The sequence below is a fragment of the Salmo salar genome, chromosome ssa17, assembly GCF_905237065.1.
Source record: "Salmo salar chromosome ssa17, Ssal_v3.1, whole genome shotgun sequence".
In the NCBI taxonomy this organism is placed as follows: Eukaryota; Metazoa; Chordata; class Actinopteri; order Salmoniformes; family Salmonidae; genus Salmo; species Salmo salar.
This window is the reverse complement of record NC_059458.1, coordinates 19,095,877-19,109,897: the sequence shown is the minus strand read 5'-3', so window position 1 is coordinate 19,109,897 and position 14,021 is coordinate 19,095,877. Positions and strand designations below refer to the sequence as shown.

At 41.2% G+C, this 14,021-nt stretch overlaps 1 protein-coding gene across 1 annotated transcript; it reads left to right on the top strand.

Moving 5' to 3' along the window:
* The first annotated feature begins 9,170 nt into the window (after positions 1-9,170).
* LOC123728064 (uncharacterized) lies at positions 9,171-11,792 on the top strand. Its single transcript, XM_045698600.1, has 2 exons — positions 9,171-10,688; positions 11,032-11,792. The coding sequence occupies exons 1-2, from the start codon at positions 9,189-9,191 to the stop codon at positions 11,746-11,748; spliced, it is 2,217 nt and encodes a 738-aa protein (XP_045554556.1). The 5' UTR covers positions 9,171-9,188; the 3' UTR covers positions 11,749-11,792.
* The last annotated feature ends 2,229 nt before the right edge of the window (positions 11,793-14,021 follow it).

Sequence of the window (14,021 nt, the reverse complement as noted above, 5' to 3'; positions counted from 1 at the left end):
ATAACCCCTGTCTCTTCACAGGGGTGGGCCACTGATCAAGCAGGGCACTTTCCTTATGAAAACCCAATTCTCTCATTTGGAAGCTAAAATTACATTTAATCTCCTAACAAACAATTTCAATATCAAACATTTCAATTGCATAACAATTCCATGTGACTCTGATAACTAGAGGGTGTATACTTTCCCAGGTACAGTTTATGTCGTCCTGTCATCAGTCATAATGTCTCAGATGACAACCGAACTGACATCCATACTCATTACGTTCCAAAGCATATTTCCAACTGGTTTTATTACCAAAATATGGTTCCTTTCCCCATTTGTTTGATGTTCCCAGACTCTCTATATTTAACAGGACAGCAGTCCTTCAGGACAGCAGTCCTTCAGTAGGGTCAGAAAGAGAGGGGAAGGGAGAAAGGTATTTATGGGGGGGTCATAAACCTTACCCACAGGCCAACGTCATGACATGATATATAAAGAATATGATAGAGGGTAACATGACAGAGAGGAATATGATAGAGGGGAATTTGAAAGAGAGGAATATGATAGAGGGGAAAGTTATATAGAGGAATATGATAGAGGGGAATATTATAGAGGGGAACATAATAGAGTGTAATATGTGTCACTCCTGCTCTCGATCTTCCCCCCTGTATCTCGAGGGCGCCAGGCTCCCCAGCATTGCTCGCTCCTGCCATCATCATTACACACACCTGCCTTCCCCCGTCACGCGCATCAGCGATTATTGGACTCACCTGGACTAAATCACCTCTGTCATTACCTTCCCCATATCTGTCGTTTTCCCCGCTCTGATCCCTGCTTCTGTCCTGATTGTCATATGTCATTGTTTACCCGTGTGCTGACAATGTTACTGTCTTGTTCTATGTCTGTTCCCGATTAAATGTTTGACTCCCCGTACCTGCTTCTCATCTCCGGGATTGGGTCTTAACATATGATAGAGGGGATTTGATAGAGGGAATTTGATAGAGTGTAATATGTTGGAGGGGAATATGATATATAAGGAATATGATAGAGGGTAATATGATAGAGGGGAGTTTGATAGAGGGGATTTGATAGAGAGGAATATGATAGAGGGAATTTGATAGAGAGGAATATGATAGAGGGGATTTGATACAGAGGAATATGATAGAGGGAATTTGATATATAAGGAATATGATAGAGGGAGTTTGATAGAGTTGAATATGATAGAGGGGAATATGATATATAAGGAATATGATAGAGCGCAATATGATAGAGGGAATATGATAGAGATGAATATGATAGAGAGGAAATTGATAGAGGGGAATTTGATACAGGGAATATGATAGAGTTGAATATAATAGAGGGAATATGATAGAGGGAATATGATACAGGGAATATGATAGAGTTGAATATGATAGAGGGGAATATTATAGAGGGGAATATGATAGAGTTGAATATAATAGAGAGGAATATGATAGAGGGGAATATGATAGACGGGAATATAATAGAGTGTAATATGTGTCACGCCTGCTCCCTGTCTTCCCCCCTGTATCTCGAGGGTGCCAGGCTACCCAGCATTGCTCACTTCTGCCGTCATCATTACGCACACCTGCCTTCCCACCGTCACGCGCTTCAGCGATTATTGGACCCCACCTGGACTAAATCACCTCTGTCATTACCTTCCCCATATCTGTCGTGTTCCAAACTCTGTTCCCTGCATATGCATTCATTGTCATATGTCCTTGTTTACCCGTGTGTTGACACGGTTCCTGTCTTGTTCGGTCTGTTCCCGATTAAATGTTTAACTCCCCATACCTGCTTCTCATCTCCGGCGTCGGGCCTTAACATATGATAGAGAGGAATATGATAGAGGGAATTTGATAGAGGGGAACATGATAGAGGGAATTTGATAGAGGGGAATTTGATAGAGGGGAATATGATATAGAGGAAATTTGATAGAGGGGAATTTGATATAGAGGAATTTGATAGAGGGGAATTTGATAGAGGGGAACATGATAGAGGGAATTTGATAGAGGGGAACATGATAGAGGGGAATTTGATAGAGGGGAATTTGATAGAGGGGAATATGATATAGAGGAAATTTGATAGAGGGGAATTTGATATAGAGGAATTTGATAGAGGGGAATTTGATAGAGGGGAATATGATAGAAAGGAAAATGATAGAGGGGAACATGACAGAGGGGTAAACTTTATAGATGAATATAATAGAGAGGAAATTGATAGAGGGGAATATGAGAGAGAGGAATAATATAGAGGAATATGATAGAGTGGAATATGATAGAAGGGAATATGTTAGAAGGGAATATGGTAGAGGGGAATATTATAGAGGGAATATGATATATAGGGAATATGATATAGGGTAATATGATAGATTGGAATATGATAGAAGGGAATATGATAGAGGGGAATATGATAGAGGGGGATATGATTGAGGGAATATGATCAGTGGCGATTTTAGCTTGTAAATCTTGGTGAGACAAAGAAAATAAAATGTTGGATGCATGCCAACAAAGCCACCACACAACACTAAACAATACATGAATTGCACTATAAGGGTGAATAACGGTGCCCACAAACTGTTCGAGCCTACATAAAGCTGTCCCAACACCTTACCACTGCTATACCTGGCTATCAGCTGAGTTTTGTCTGGCAGCAAAATAGTTCATTCATTCGGTGAGGCACATGGGCTACTATCAGCTTACTTTCTTAGCTACGGTATATATATAGCTCCCTGCCATATTACTTAATTTATGTAGCAGCATACAAGACATTTTCGGACTCACCTTGTTGTGCTGTGCTCACTTGAACAGGAAGGTGGCGCGGCGGTCCATCTTCATGGTGCATTCAAGAAAACTGGGAACTCAACAACAAAAGCATGAATCATGATGACATCAGTGATCTTCAGGACGTAGCTCTAGAATGAGGCCTGAGTTCTGAATTTACAATTCCGAGCTGGATGAAAGTTCAAAATGTATTTTCCTAGTCGTAGATCATTTTTCCCGAGTTCCCAGTTGTCTTGAACTTACTAAAGTCAGATTTTGCGGTTCCGAGTTAACAGTTGTTTTGAGCGCGGCACAAATCATGCTTCACTGACAGCATGGCCAATGTTGATTGAAAAGAGACCCTTAATCTTAGACTTGGGACTACACAGCCACTCCAGTGAATAGCAGGCTAATGACTGCTTTGCAATTCTTGCAGTTAGCGACTGATTCCTTCCAAACCACTCATTGTTGAATTTGCGATTTCCAACTTAATGTGTCCAATGGCCGCTGAGCAACGATACGTTTTATCCTCAATTAACAAATCAAAATATATTTTATATTTGAGATTCTTCAAAGTTTCCACCCATTGCCTTGATGTCAGCTTTGTACACTTTTGGCATTCTCTCAAACAGCTTCACCTGGAATGCTGTTCCAACAGTCTTGAAGGAGTTCCCACATATGCTGAGCACTTGTTGGCTGCTTTTCCTTCACTGCGGTCCAACTCATCCCAAACCATCTCAATTGGGTTGAGGTCGGGTGATTGTGGACCAGGTCATCTGATGCAGCACTCCATCACTCTCCTTCTTGGTCAAATAGCCCTTACACAGCCTAGAGGTGTGTTGGGTCATTGTCCTGTTGAAAACAAATTATACTTCCACTAAACACAAACTAAATGGGATGGCGGATCGCTGCAGAATGCTGTGGTAGCCATGCTGGTTAAGTGTGGTTGAATTCTAAATAAATCACAGACAGTGTCAGCAGCAATGCACCCCCACACCATCACACATCCTCCGCCATGATTCAGGCTGGGAACTACATATGCGGAGATCATCCGTTCACCTACTCTGCGTCTCACAAAGACACGGCGGTTGGAACCAAAATCTCAAATTTGGACTGATCAGACCAAAGGACAGATTTCCACTGGTCTAAAGTCTATTTCTTGTGTTTCGTGGCCCAAGCAAGTCTCTTCTTATTGGTGTCCTTTAGTAGTGTTTTTTTGGCAGAAATTCGACCATGAAGGCCTGTTTCATGCAGTCTCCTCTGAACAGTGTATGTTGAGATGTGTCTGTTACTTGTTTGACGACCCTCCCACTCTGTTTCCTTATTAGGATGCCGGTGGGCGGAGTTGGGAGGGTCGTCAGCTACATGGGAAACACCTGGGCCCGGGTGTGTCCCATGATAAAAACACCTCTTCCACAGTCATTGGAGAGACTCTCTCCATGCAGACACCTTTATTTGATTTCTGTTGTGGTAGTCTTGTGGCTTTTTGGTTGTTTGCTTTGGCACCCTTCAACACCCTGGTAACTCTGGGTTTTCCTTTCCTGTGGCGGTCCTCATGAGAGCCAGTTCCATCATAGCGCTTGCTGTTCTTGACATTTTCCTGATAGACTGACCTTCATGTCTTAAAGTAATGATGGACTGTCATTTCTCTTTGCTTTATTGAACTGAACTTCCCATAAAATGGCATTTTCCCCCCAAATAGGGCAATCTTCTGCATACCACCCCTACCTTGTCACAACACAATTGATTGGCTCAAACGCTTTAAGGAAAGAAATTCCTCAAATTAACTTTTAACAAGGCACACCTGTTCATTAAAATGCATTCCAGATGACTACCTCATGAAGCTGGTTAAGAGAACGTCAAGAGTGTGCAAAGCTGTTATCAAGGCAAAGGGTGGCTACTTTGAAGAATCTCTAATATAAAACATATTTTAATTTGTTTAACCCTTTTTTTCTTACCACATTATTCCATATGTGTTATTTCAGAGTTTTGATGTCTTCACTATGATTCTACAATGTAGAGAAAAAAGAGAAAATAAACCTTGAATGAGTAGGTGTGTCCAAACTTTTGACTGATACTGTATATATATTTTACATTGTTTGCAAACTGATATGTGACATGTATTAATGTCAAAATAACATGCAAAACAGGACAGCCAGTTTTTTGCTAAAAATGTGGGGCTAAGCCCCAGGAATATGATAGAGGGGAATGAATGGAGGAATGTGTGATGCTCTTGAGTCTGATTGGTTAGATCAACTGGAAAGACATGGATAAGAAACATTTCAAACACGTTTTTAAACAATGGGCCCTGCTGGCAGGTCTAAAACTTCTGTTCAATTGTCAGCTGATATTGATTTCCTTAATTAATAATTTATTGAACTACAATACAAGAATTCAGGGACACCTACTCTTCAACCAAATGTTTTAGGCCTAGATAATTACACATCCAGCACATCTTATTTCTCTACCAGCATGCCTACCGTAAAGATCCCTCAACTGCAACAGCTCTAGTTGATTTAACCCATCAATGGCTCAGGTCACTTGACCAAGATAAACTTGTGGGTGAGCTGCTTCTTGATTGTAGTGCTGCATTTGACCTTGTTGATCATATGGCTAATAGCTGAGGCCGTTGAAGAGAGATATTTTCTTGAACCCTCATTTCTTTGTTGGAACTATGTTACTGAGGTGTCATAGTCTATGGAAGACTTGTTTTACTGTAGTAAGGTAGCCTAAATATTATATTAATGATGAAGAGGATGATGAGAAACATTTACATTAGTGGTAGGCTGAGATCAAACAAATAACCTAGTAAACCTGGATGCTAGTTGTGATATCTAAAACATATTCACTTTGAAATAGGCAAAACACCTGTATTACGAATGGTCAACCATTTGAAATGAGGTAGAGTATTTTATTTGAATAAAAATTGTGGTTACATGGATTCGATGTAAATATTAGGTATGACTGTGCTGCATAGGTTAAAAAGGTGAAATGTTCCAGCATTTGATTACACATGAGAGCTTCTGTGGGTAGTCATGGTAATGAAGCCTTCATTGTGACATCACAAGATTCTGATTCTAGGAGGTTAGCTGTTGTACAGACAAACAGAACAGTGCAAAGAGACTGATTCAACTAACCACTGACAGATTATTATTGTCCTATTTCATTAGAGAGAGACCACGCTGCTTACTTGAGAGGTAGGTTGTAATATAACTTACTGTATAACTATGTTTCTGTAGAATAACTACTTTTAAAAGGTCTTGTTCTTACACAAGTAATTTGAAGTAGGCCTAACATACAATCATGGTGACAAGTGAAACTGTTGACGAGAGACAGTTTGCTTGAATTCTCTTTTTGTGAGTAAATGGTTCATCCTGACACCTGAGATGGCATGTTACAGTTGTTGTAGTGAACCAGCCTAATGGCAAATACATTCTATCAGAAAATCCTCTCTCTGTGTTAAAAAGCAAACTTCTCTGTACCTTACTACTGGGCCTTATTCAACCCCCTCATGTAACGCCACTCCATATTGGGCCTGGTTCTCACAAACCACACTAATCACTTATATCATAACATTTGAAAAAGTTTTAAAGAGTTCAATTCAACCATTTGAAATGGATGACCTATCAATCAAGAAAAGCTGATTTTTATTAGAAATTTAGCAGCTACAAATGAGGTAGACCTACTTGTTTTGTACACAACATACCTTTTTGGTACATATTTATTGAGATAATTGATTACAATATATGTTGGTAACTAAAGTCTGTGTTGTGCTTTGTCATCTCCAATGGCAACGGCTTGCATCACAATGATGATGTCATAAAGGATATTGAGCACATAATGATGGGAACAGCCAAAATCAATTCATTTTAACTTGGTCGCTTTTCCAGTAGTTAACTTTTTACTAGTAAATCAGATAGGCCTATTGCGTAATCATCTCTGGATCAGGATTGTCAATTGCTTCATTGTAAGTAAACGGGAAGAAAATGTGTGCATATTGTAAAGAGATGCATTATTCTTTGGTTAGAAACACGCCACTTACTACAACGTTATGTATTTTCCAGAGTTATTGTTAGCTAGGAGGAAGACATGGAGGGTTCAACGCTGACACAGAGGAGGGCTGAGTGTCAGTTGAAGGAAAGGGCGATCCAGACAGACTACGTGATGGAGCTGGGAGTCAGGTTGGCTCTGGTGTGGCAGACCCAGAGGGAGCAGGAGAAGGAAATGAAGAGGATTTGGTTTGAGACGAGGAAAATGCCAAGCCTGATTGAGGAGGTAACAAGACCAACTTTGACAAAGTGGACTAGAGTTCTATTGAACATTATTGATTAAAGTAAATACGTCAATATAAGGGAAAAATGTGCGATATGCCATGGAATGTAAGACAACAATATTTTGTCTGATATCTTTTCTTGTGTTGTATTGTGTCTGTCTCTCTGTTTGAGTATTGTTATGTACATAGTCCTCAGTTCTTATGGTTGTCTTTTCTAAAAATTTAAAAAACTAGACCAAGCGATCTCTCGTAGACCTTCATATCAGGATTATATGGTTGTCCCACCTAGTTACCTTAAGTTGAATGTAAGTCGTTCTGGACAAAAGCATCTGCTAAATGTCTAAAATGTCAAATGTTATGCTGGGTGTGGTGCATGTATTTTTACACTTAGTTGAGCCATTGGCTAGAAGACCCAGGGTTGGTACAGACTGGTGCAGAGCATCTGAGAGGACACTAGATATATACAGTGCCTTCGGAAAGTATTCGGACACCTTGACTTTTTCAACCTTTTGTTACGTAATAGTCTTAATTTAAAATTGATTAAATAAATGCAAATTCTCAGCAATCTACAAACAATACCCCATATTGACAAAGCGACAACCGGTTTTTAGAAATGTTGAAATACCTGTTTTACATAAGTATTTAGACTCTTTGCTATGAGACTGGAAATTGAGCTCATGTTCATCCTGTTTCCACTGATCATCCTTGAGATGTTTCTGCAATGTGATTGGAATCCACCTGTTGTAAATTCAACTGATTGAACATGATTTGGAAAGGCACACACCTGTCTATATAAGGTCCCACAGCAGACAGTGCATGTCAGAGCAAAAACCAAGCCATGACGTCGAAGGAATTGTCTGTAGAGCTCCGAGATAGGATTGTGTCGATGCACAGATCTGGGGAAGGGTACCAAAAACTCTCTGCAACATTGAAGGTCCCCAACAACACAGTGGCCTCCATCATTCTTAAATTGAAGAAGTTTGTAACCACCAAGACTTTTCCTAGAGCTGGCCAAGCTGAGCAATCGGGGGAGAAGGGCCTTGGTCAGGGAGGTGACCACAGCCCGATGGTGACTCTGACAGAGCTCTAGAGTTCCTCTGTGGAGACGGGAGAACCTTCCAGAAGGACAACCATCTCTGCAGCACTCCACCAATCAGGCCTTTAAGGTAGAGTGGCAAGATGGAAGCAACTCCTCTGTTAAAGGCACATGACAGCCCACTTGGAGTTTGCCAAAACGCACCTAAAGACTCCCAGACCATGAGAAACAAGATTCTCTAGTCTGATGTAACCAATATTGAACTCTTTGGCCTGAATGCCAAGCTTTACGTCTGGAGGAAATCTGCCACCATCCCTACGGTGAGGCATGGTGGTGCCAGCATCATGCTGTGGGGATGTTTTTCAGCGGCAGGGAATGGGAGACTAGTCAGGATTGAGGCAAAGATGAACATTGCAAAGTACAGAGAGATCCTTGATGAAAACCTGCTCCAGAATGCTCAGGAGCTCAGACTGGGGCGAAGGGTCACCTTCCAATAGAACAATGACCCTAAGTACAAAGCCAAGACAATGCCGGAGTGGCTTCAGGACAAGTCTCTGAATGTCCTTGAGTGGCCCAGCCAAAGTCTGGAATTGAACCGGATCGAACATTTCTGGAGAGACCTGAATATAGCTGTGCAGCAACGCTCCCCATCCAACCTAACTTAGCTTGAGAGGATCTTTAGAGAAGAAAGGGAGAATTCCCGAAGCACAAGTTTGTAGAGTGATACCCCAAAATTTTCTATGCTGTAATCGCTGCCAAAGGTGCTTCAACAAAGTACTGAGTGAAGGGTCTGAATACTTATGTAAATGTGATATTTCAAAAGAAATGTGTGATGAATTTGGAACAATTCTGTTTTTGCTTTGTCATTATGGGGTATTGTGTGTACCTTGATGAGGGGAAAAATGATTTAATCAATTTTAGAATAAGGCTGTAAGGTAACAAAATGTGGGGAAAGTGAAGTGGTCTGAAAACTTTCCGAAGGCACTGTATATGTGATGTATAAGTAAATAGCATTGACTCACAAAGTATCTATGTACTGAATGTGATCACTTTCAAAATGTCTGTTTTTTTTCTCCCGCAGAATGTGAGAGATGTGACCAACCGTCCACTCACTGAGTTCATGGCTCCCTGTATTGACTCCCTCCCACCACTGTCTTTCACCAATCGGAGGCCTATACCAACCATGTTACATCCCCCATCTCAATTGGCCATACGCGCTCAGGAGGCACAGCGGTTCATTGTATTTTCATACTTTGTCCCTGCTGAGTGCCCAGTTGCCACAGAGGCCACTGCAGATGTACGTACTGGTAAAAGAGAGGACTTATCGACAGATACACATCTTTCCTCAATGCTGCATCGATACCTGCCACACTTCTTTAACGATGACTCCATGCCACCACAGCAGACATTAGAGGGAACCACTGAGGTCTCAGTTGCTCCAGTGGCAAAATCTAATATCAAGGAAGAGGACAGATTCTATCCTTTCTCCCTCCCACCACTGGCTCAGCGGTTCATTGGCAAATCATTCAATGTCCCGGAAACCTCCCAGCCTGCTGTTTTCGCCACAGAGTACCGAGTTGCCAAAGAGGCTACTGCAGGCACGGCCACTGTCAAGACAGAGAACCGATGGGCAGCTAGAAGTCTTCTTTCAGTGCTGACTCCATGCCTGCCATCAGTCTTTGACGGTGACTTCATGCCACCAGAGCAGACAGTAGAGGATGCCTATGAGGTCTCAGGTGCTACAGAGAACACTTCAGGTACAGCTACTGTTGATGGAGTGGGCAGATCAGCAGCTAAACGCCCTGTCCCAATGCTGCCTCCAAGTCTGTCACGTGTCTTTGACATTGACTACAAACTGCCGGGGTCGGCAGTAGAGGGAACCAACAAGTGTCCAGTTGCCAGTGGAACAACCAATGATGTGTCCACTCACCTAAAGGAGGACATGGCAGCTATTCAAAGCCCTCCTGACCCTGGAGCACTGCCTCTAAGCTCGCCATGTATCCGTGACTCTGACCACAAACTGACCAAGGAGAAAAAAGAGGACGCCAATGAGTCCTCCCTTGCCACAGAGATCACTGTAGGCACATCCATTGTCCAGGGAGAGGACCTGTTGGGTGATAAAAGCCCTGCTCCAAGGCTGCCTCCAAGCTTGTCACACATTTTGGACAATGACCATAAGCAGCCAGAGGAGACGATAGTTGCGCGGGAAGCAGCTGTTTCCGTGTCCACTGTCCTCCAAGAGGAGTTTTTGGCTGGTAAAAGTCCTCCTGCACCCGCAGCACTGCCTCTAAGGCTGCCCTGTACCCACAGCATTGACCACAAACAGCTATGGGAGACAGTTGAGGACAACACAGAGCGCTTAGTTGACACAGAGGAAAGTGCAGTTTCATCCACTGTCAAGAGAGAGGAACTGATAGGTGATAAAAACCCTGTCCTAGCACCTCATCCAAGCCTGGCATGCATCCATGACAAAGACCACAATGATCCAAATCAGAAAGGGAGGGGCACTACTAAGGAGGTGTATCTCTGCACTCACGCTCACCAGCTGGACCCAGATGCTAACTTAACTCTGTCAACCCACAATGATGAACCCAGGACCTGGACCCTGGAAGAGACAAAGGTAGGTGTCCTATTTTACACTACTACCCTACAGGGTTGGGGGTCAGTTCCATTTCAATTCAAAGCATTGAAGAGAATTGGAATTTTAGAGTTCTTCTTGAATTGACTGGAATTGACCCAAACTTGCTGCTCTTTGCTCATAGTATGAAACATCACCCCTCACTAGGGTTAACATTTATGGGTTTTGGAATATATAATGGGGATACAAAAAACAAATGACCTTAATTACTGTCCTCCAAATTGTGTGCCCCATGAGGCCATCATTGTATGTTGATCACTCAAATGTGTATTGAATGTGCCACATTGGAACAATATTACATCTAGAATCAATGTCTTCCTGTCAGGATTATAGGATAGGCATTGACATTGAGAGTGAAGAGAGGAGCGTCCAGGAGGAGGTGAGACCGAGGGAGGGGTTGAAGTGTGATGCGGACTGTGCCCATTCCAAGAGCTCCAATGGGATGGTTTCATCAGAGAGAGCAGAGACCATCCTGGGAAGAGTGGGCTTTCTGGTCAGGAACCACATGCAGAAAATCCCATTTTTGAAGATGGAGGAAAAAGAGGAAAATAAGAAACTGAATAAGAAGTTGAAAGATGACGAGAAAGAGAGAAAGGAGATGAAAAACAAGGAGGAGGAGCAAAAAAAGAGGGAGAAGAAAGAGATGAAAGAGAGAGAGAAAGAGCAGAAGAAAGTCATGAAGGCTGAGAAAAAGAGGGAGAAGTTAGAACAGAAAAAGAGAGAGAAGGAAAGAAAAGAGGAGGACAAGGCAGAGAAAAAGAGGTTAGAGGGGCTGATGAAGATACATAATGACATGATGAAAGACAGGATTAAGAAAGAGAAGAAGTGTTCTGAGGAGCTGAAAAAGAGAGAGAAAGCTCAAGCTGAGTTCCTGGAGATGGAGAGAAAGATTCAAGAAAAGGAGGAGAAGAAGAGAGAAAAGATGAGGAAAGAGGAGAGGAAGAGACTGGAGAAGAAGAAAAAGAGTGAGCCAGTTGGAGGTGGAACTGAGAGGGTGATAGAAGAGCAGGGAAGGGATGAAAGCTTGAAGATGGATGAGTAGACTGGTTAATAGAGAGATAGAGCAGGGAGGGAAACTTTATTTTTGCGTGCATTGAAAAAAGGAATAAAAAAATTCAATAAATAAGGTTTACTCTCTGTTTAATTTTTGTCAAGGCATACTGTATAACACAGTATAAACACACAATGTTTACTTTTCACAAATCTGGGGAGTGTTGCAATGTTAAAATGTTGAATTCCAAATCTACCCGATGGAGCGGAGCTGTGCTGAGATGAGGAGGACGGAAAGGGAGGGGGAGTGGATGGAGGGTAGAGAGGAATATGATAGAGAGGAATATGATAGAGGGAATATGATAGAGGGGAATATGATAGAGGGGAATCTGATGAAGGGGAATATGATAGAGAGGAATATGATAGAGAGGAATATGATAGTAGGAATATGATAGAGGGGAATCTGATGAAGGGGAATATGATAGAGAGGAATATGATATAGAGAGGAATATGATAGTAGGAATATGATAGAGGGGAATCTGATGAAGGGGAATATGATAGAGAGGAATATGATATAGAGAGGAATATGATAGTAGGAATATGATAGAGGGGAATCTGATGAAGGGGAATATGATAGAGAGGAATATGATATAGAGAGGAATATGATAGTAGGAATATGATAGAGGGGAATCTGATGAAGGGGAATATGATAGAGAGGAATATGATAGAGGGAATATGATAGTAGGAATATGATAGAGGGGAATCTGATGAAGGGGAATATGATAGAGAGGAATATGATATAGAGAGGAATATGATAGTAGGAATATGATAGAGGGAATATGATAGTAGGAATATGATAGAGGGGAATCTGATGAAGGGGAATATGATAGAGAGGAATATGATATAGAGAGGAATATGATAGTAGGAATGTGATACAGAGGAATGTGATAGAGAGGAATATGATAGAGGGGAATCTGATGAAGGGGAATATGATAGAGAGGAATATGATATAGAGAGGAATATGATAGTAGGAATATGATAGAGGGGAATATGATAGTAGGAATATGATAGAGGGGAATCTGATGAAGGGGAATATGATAGAGAGGAATATGATATAGAGAGGAATATGATAGTAGGAATGTGATACAGAGGAATATGATAGTAGGAATATGATAGAGGGGAATATGATAGTAGGAATATGATAGAGGGGAATCTGATGAAGGGGAATATGATAGAGAGGAATATGATATAGAGAGGAATATGATAGTAGGAATATGATAGAGGGAATCTGATGAAGGGGAATATGATAGAGAGGAATATGATATAGAGAGGAATATGATAGTAGGAATGTGATACAGAGGAATGTGATACAGAGGAATATGATAGAGGGAATATGATAGAGGGGAATATGATAGAGGGGAATCTGATGAAGGGGAATATGATAGAGAGGAATATGATATAGAGAGGAATATGATAGTAGGAATGTGATACAGAGGAATGTGATAGAGAGGAATATGATAGTAGGAATATGATAGAGGGAATCTGATGAAGGGGAATATGATAGAGAGGAATATGATATAGAGAGGAATATGATAGTAGGAATGTGATACAGAGGAATATGATAGAGAGGAATATGATATAGAGAGGAATATGATAGTAGGAATGTGATAGTAGGAATATGATAGAGGGAATCTGATGAAGGGGAATATGATAGAGAGGAATATGATAGAGGGAATATGATAGTAGGAATATGATAGAGGGGAATCTGATGAAGGGGAATATGATAGAGAGGAATATGATAGAGAGGAATATGATAGAGAGGAATATGATAGAGAGGAATATGATAGAGGGGAATATGATAGTAGGAATATGATAGAGGGGAATCTGATGAAGGGGAATATGATAGAGAGGAATATGATAGAGAGGAATATGAGAGTAGGAATATGATAGAGGGGAATCTGATGAAGGGGAATATGATAGAGAGGAATATGATATAGAGAGGAATATGATAGTAGGAATGTGATACAGAGGAATGTGATAGAGGGGAATCTGATGAAGGGGAATATGATAGAGAGGAATATGATATAGAGAGGAATATGATAGTAGGAATATGATAGAGGGGAATCTGATGAAGGGGAATATGATAGAGAGGAATATGATATAGAGAGGAATATGATAGTAGGAATGTGATACAGAGGAATATGATATGTCTGATATTTTATTTATTTTATTTCATTTAACCTTTATTTAACTACGCAAGTCAGTTAAGAACAAATTCTTATTTACAATGGTGGCCTACCAAAAGGCAAAAGGCTTTCTTCAGGG